This window comes from Octopus sinensis, linkage group LG20 (genome assembly GCF_006345805.1).
Source record: "Octopus sinensis linkage group LG20, ASM634580v1, whole genome shotgun sequence".
Classification (NCBI taxonomy): domain Eukaryota; kingdom Metazoa; phylum Mollusca; class Cephalopoda; order Octopoda; family Octopodidae; genus Octopus; species Octopus sinensis.
Genome location: NC_043016.1, coordinates 7,960,948 through 7,966,968, shown reverse-complemented (window position 1 = coordinate 7,966,968; position 6,021 = coordinate 7,960,948). Strand labels below are relative to the sequence as shown.

Here is a 6,021-nt window from a genome sequence, read left to right as displayed (position 1 = left end):
TCTAGTGTACCAGTGATAAAAAACAGCTTGCTAACCCAACTTTTCGCTTCTTAATCGATTAGACTTAGAGCCATTCACGTCGTTGTTATGTCCGTCTATTTCTCTACGCTCTGTAGCCGATATGACTGAACACCACAACATCGCTGTTGTTTTACATTTCCTATCTCTTAACTTTCTTGCATAGATTACTCCATTTAACTAGTTTCTAAAATTTAATTTTATCTATCATCATCGAAAGAAGAATTAGATATCTTTTTATGTAGTAAATATATAGATCTTGTATTTATTCTCTCATCTTGTAATAAATGAACCCTTGTAATAACATACACGCAGCCACATCAACGCCCTGTACTATCTATATATTTCACTACACATGTATACGTATAAATACAGAGAAAGCAAAGACTGTAAATTTCAGACGATGAATATTCATGTCTATATATATATAGATATTTATATATTAATGGAGCACATTTACACAGAGTAAAAAGACACAGAAAATTAAAGGGACAAGGTATGATATTACTTGTCCGACTGCTGTTTCGTGGTGTTGGCAGATGTTCACAAAATTATGCAACAAGTAGTGAAAGCATATAGACAATAGGTAGATCAAGTCTCCATCTTCAGAGGGGAAAGATGAATATCTAACATTTCAAATCATAATGCAGGAAAAGTTAAAGATAGAGTAGATAAAGATGAAGGCAAGCAATAGTGAGTTGAGGGAGGAGGTTGACAGCTCGATGGAGGTGTTGTCTGATTCTCTTATCTTTTCTTTTCCATCATTACTTGAACACACTAGCACAAAAAGAAAGAATGGAGGATCTTTTCGGTTTGACCGACAGTTTTAAAAAATAATTTCCACGAAACTAAACCCTTTTAAACTTCGTATACTGGTAGAATGTGTTTATAAAACATCTTTTTCTCTTGGCTTTATTGAGAAAATTTTATAGTTTGTAACATATTTGTTGTTGTTTTTCTTCAATTTCTGCAATTTCAACCGATCAATGACGTCTAATGAGGTGAAAACATTCTGTGCCATATGAATATGTCCCTCGTTTAAGAAACAGATTGGGTTTATTTACATTTGTGAAGAAAAAAAGATACCCTTCTCCAACCCCTAGCCCTAAAACAGATTGAAATGCAATAGATCGATACTAAGGTCATAATTATGGGTGACACTTTCATATGACACCGCTAGAAAAAGCTGCCGTTCAAACCGAAAAGATCCAGAATGGAACACTTAATCATTCATCCAAAATCATAATTCTCATAGTATATTAATGGCCATCTTTATGATGGAAATCATTGGTGTTACGTGAGACAGACAATTTACATTTAAAGCCTTTAACTATGCTCTTTGTATATCATTTAAAAACGCCAAAAACAAATCTGCTGTCTCTTTTCTCAATACTTCCCAGCAAATATGATTAAATTATGATAGGAAAATCTCCTAATTTTCTTTAAAATCCCTGTTTTTGGTATCCAGTCATGATTTTTCAATAACCTGCTCCTGTCTCTGAATTTACGTAATGTTCTTGATGGTGTACCGTATGATGGCGATAACTCATGACATTAAGATTATCATATGCAGGCCAGTCATCCGAATTAATCGCCGAACCTTTTTCGCATTGTCGATCAATGATAGGAAATAGATTGTTTCTCGGGAGACAGATCAGGTCACTTCACAATCAAACATCCAAATCTTAGTTCTGAGATTGATATAGTTTTACCTGCATTTACAAATCACAGTATGATCGGTACTGAACTTAGTCATATAAATGATGTGTTAAGTAAACGACAAAAATACATGTAACATCAATGAACGTAGTAAACCACTGGTTCCTAAATTTGGAAGTACTGCCCCCACCCTTCGTGGGACGATGAAACGATCCGGTTAGGAGGTCTTGAAGAAAAGTGAGGCAATTATGGTGTGCACCCCCCACGCCTAAAGTAATGGGTTAATTACGCTAATCTTTATTTGTGAAATTTTGTTGCTTTGAATTTACTACAGAAAGTGGTCTGTTTGTGTGGATGGGAGGGTGAGGTGGGGGTCGCGCCACTTTTGTATTCGAAGACTCAAACTCAAAAATTTTAATCCCAAACATTCAAGATATTGTTAGAAATCATCAGACCCGTTCAGCTTATCAAGAATGGAAACTCCTTTGATTAAAAGATATCTTTTTTTAGATCTTTATGTTTTCTGTGAATCAGCAAAATAATCTAACTCACAAGACCATTTCTTTGAAGATTTCCTGAAGAAAGGGTCCTAAACCCGAAATATTGAAATACAAGGTAAAATTACAAATCATCAACTTTTGGTAAGACCATTCCTGCACCGGTTGCAATGTGATTGCTCAAAGGAATTTTCCTTGCGCTTTTGTCGCAGATCTGTTGGCGATGGGCTGTCATTCTGTTGCGTAACGATCCATCCGTCTGACCTATGTCAGTTTTGCCTTTAGAAAGAAAGAAAATATAATCTATCTATATCAGACAGTGCTTCATGCAAACTTTACAACTCTACCTGATTTTATTTTCCCCATTCTTAGTTTTTTTTTACTGTTTTCTTATTGAGTACATTCCAGCTTGGTGAATTTATTGTTTCATTTATTTTTTATAAACTGTAAATTAATGAATTTTTATCTTCTACTTATAATCTATAACTATCTATCTCCGTTTATATACCATTACGTTGGTTTACAGAAAGATAGCACATGAGTAATATATATATATATATATATATATATATATATATATAAAGAGATGAGATTACTGGATGATTAAACTTATTTGGTAATTTGGGAATTTAGTTTATGAATTTCAAGGTAGGTTTTTGTTATATTACTTCATAAACTCAATAAATTGATAATTTTCATTAGCTATAAAGTACGATCTACAAAAGTTTTCCCCTTGTTAAATATTTCACTCAAAAGAAAATAGGAAAAAAAAACAAAACATTTTGGATTACTCTTTATAACGTTCATATCATTCACTATTCAACCATTCTGTAACTAAAGTACATAATTTGATTTATAACAATAGATGATGTCAACATTTGGAACGTCCCTGTATCTACTTTATCGCTGGTAAAAATAGGTTATTTAGTGACTTTACAAAAACTATTCTACTCTGTTAGTACTGAATTCACCCCCACCAAAAAGAAAAGAAAAGAAAAGAAAAGAAATAGGTTATTATTGATAATTAAACGAGTTTAGAAATATGCACATTCTCTTTTGTATTTGATTCGAGATTACTACGACGGTGAGTCAAAAAGTAATACCATTTTGTTTAGGACAGGTATAATTACCAACACAGGAACATGTATCATACATCAAAATGAAGCTGGTCCTCTGCGGATCACGTCCCTACTTCTCAACGTAGTCACTGTTTCTCTCAATAGCAATGTTCCACCTTCGAATGAGAGCATGTATCCCTGTCCCATAAAATTCTGTTGACTGTTCATGGAGCCACTTCTTCACTACCTCCATGCTCACCAGATTTAGCGCCTTCAAATTATCATCTCTTCAGCGCCACGAAGAGGGTTTGAGAGGCAAACATTATTCCAATGTCGAGGAAGTGAAAGCTGTAGTGATGAAGTGGCTCAAAGAACAGTCAACAGAATTTTATGGGGCAGGGATACATGCTCTCATTCGAAGGTGGAACATTGCTATTGAAAGAAACGGTGACTATGTTGAGAAGTAGGGATGTGATCCGCAGAGGACCAGCTTCATTTTGATGTATGATACATGTTCCAGTGTTGGTAATTATACCTGTCCTAAACAAAATGGCATTACTTTTTGACTCACCTTCGTATATTGTTTTAATATCTATTTATTGAACGTATAGTTAAAATTCAATGAAAGTTCTTTCAGAATGTTAGGGCCGAAAAGATTCAAAAGTTTGGTAAAAGTTTTACTCTATGAAAGATCTTTAACTGGGTGCATCTGTTAACAATCACTGCTACCTCCAGATAGTCTATCTAACGCAAAATAGGTCTTCTTCTGGGTACTCATCTTAACAATCACTGCCATTTCTAGATTTTTTTTTTACCAGCTCTGTTATAAAACTTCACCTGGGTACATCTGTTAAAAATCACGGCTTTCTCTGGATTCATTGCAATACATTCCACGTTAGAAAGCAAGACAATAAAGCATTAGAGGATAATCCATCTACATCCTGCAGAATTTCACACAAAAGCTGACGATTAATGATGGAAGCAGACCACTGTACAATGCTACAATAAATACACAGATGAAATATAACAGCCGCAAGTAAAAATAAACACCTGTAGTGACGCTATACAACAGCGCGCGCGCGCAACGCCCTTTTCTGATTCGCGCGTGTTTTCATCACCAAGAGGAAATATTGCTATCGTGGAATTAGCTGATTGGCTAGGAAAAGCGACCCTTAGAAAAGAGGCAAGGGAACGCAAAAACCTTGACCATCAGCGTCCAGCAGAGACAGCAGAGACAGCAAAAGGCCTTTGATACCAGCAGACGTATATTTCTCTCTGTCCAGCTTTGATAGCAGTCGGCCGAAGGTTTTTTACCGAATTGTTGCAGACAACATCGTCTTCATTATTCCGCGGCCATCTTTAACCCGTTCTGTTTTTAGCGGCTGAACATTGTAAATCTTACAAGCGATTAACTTTCAGCCTTGCGCGCCCAGAACCAAGGATATCAGATATACCACTGATTTCTCACCGGTATAAAACAATAAAGTATATCTATTTTTTACGTCTGCGTTTTGTGTTTCTTCGACTGGTAGAATCTGGATATAAAAGCAACGGAAAGTGATTGCTTCTCGCACCCCCAAAAGGTCCAGAGAAGATATTCACATTTCCTTACAGTGGTGACCCCGAAGTTCCAGAGAACACTCAACAAAAAGAAAAAAATCCAGTTTTTCTGCCAAGTCTGAAACACGACCAACCTGTTTTCCAGTCACTTTCAACAGTTTGTTTCTTCATCTGCACTCACGCACGGAAGAAAAAAAAGAGAAGAAATTTTTTTTTCTCGATTAAAACGCGACGAAGGTTGGTAAAACAAAAAAAAGAAATGAATTTTTTCTATTCTCTGAGCACACAGTACAAACAAAAAAAAAACAAAAGAAAAAAAAACATTTTTTTTTGTAAATTGCACATTCAAAATTTATTGGTTCAATTGTTGGTCTTTCTTTCTTTCTTTCTTCCTTTTCTTTTCCCTTTGTTTTTCCTTGTTGCGTCTGTTAAGCGTTGGTTCGTTGTCAGTTTTCTTTTTTCCATTTGACAGAGTCATCTAGTGAATAAAAGGCTACAAAATGTTTATGGGTTCGTTACCTACTTTTACAGGTGATGCCACACTGTGGTTTTCACAGTTAGAGGCACAATTTCGTGCACAAAGTATTACTCCCGAGCAGCAGTTGCAAATCCTTTATGGTTGCATGCCGCCTCAACTGGCATCTACAGCAAGAGACCTTATCACAGACCCTAGTCCAGGCGCTACTTATGCGCCTGTTAAATTAGAGGTAGAGAAAAGAAATACACGAAGCGAAGAAAGTCGTTTCAACGAATTAATGGCAGATGAGGAACTCGGAGACAGGACTCCGTCAGAATTTTTACGAAGACTGAGGGAGTTAAGTGGTAATGCATCAGACGCCCCTCTCCTTCGGAAGATTTTTTTTTCGAGGTTGCCCGCCTATATACAGACCGTTTTGGCAACCGGCTTAGAGACAAATACAGTGGACCAAATAGCAACGATGGCTGATAAGATGGTTGAATTTGCCGTTCAACCATCGTCACGGTCTGCTTGTGCCTGTTCACAAACTTCTTCGGCCTCAATTGAGGGGCTTTCTAAACTAATAGAAACCCTCACTAAAAGGATGGACGCGATGTGTCGCGATGGTAAGCGATCTTCAAAATCGCGGAGTCGCAGTCGTTCATCCTCGAGATCAACACAGTCTAAGTCTGGACTGTGTTGGTACCACTCCAAGTATGGAGAGAATGCACATAGGTGCACACAGCCATGCACTTATAAGTCTTTAAACTAG

The 6,021-nt window shown here is 36.5% G+C and overlaps 1 protein-coding gene across 1 annotated transcript; it reads left to right on the top strand.

Annotated features, from left to right (window-relative positions):
* Positions 1 to 5,292: 5,292 nt before the first annotated feature.
* Positions 5,293 to 6,021, top strand: LOC115222668. The gene has a single exon (XM_029792987.1). It carries the CDS (start codon positions 5,293 to 5,295, stop codon positions 6,019 to 6,021), a length of 729 nt encoding a protein of 242 aa, XP_029648847.1.

What these genes read in the sequence shown, in the direction of transcription:
- LOC115222668 (XM_029792987.1), top strand. Translation starts at nt 5,293, where the DNA reads ATGTTTATGGGTTCGTTACCTACTTTTACAGGTGATGCCACACTGTGG.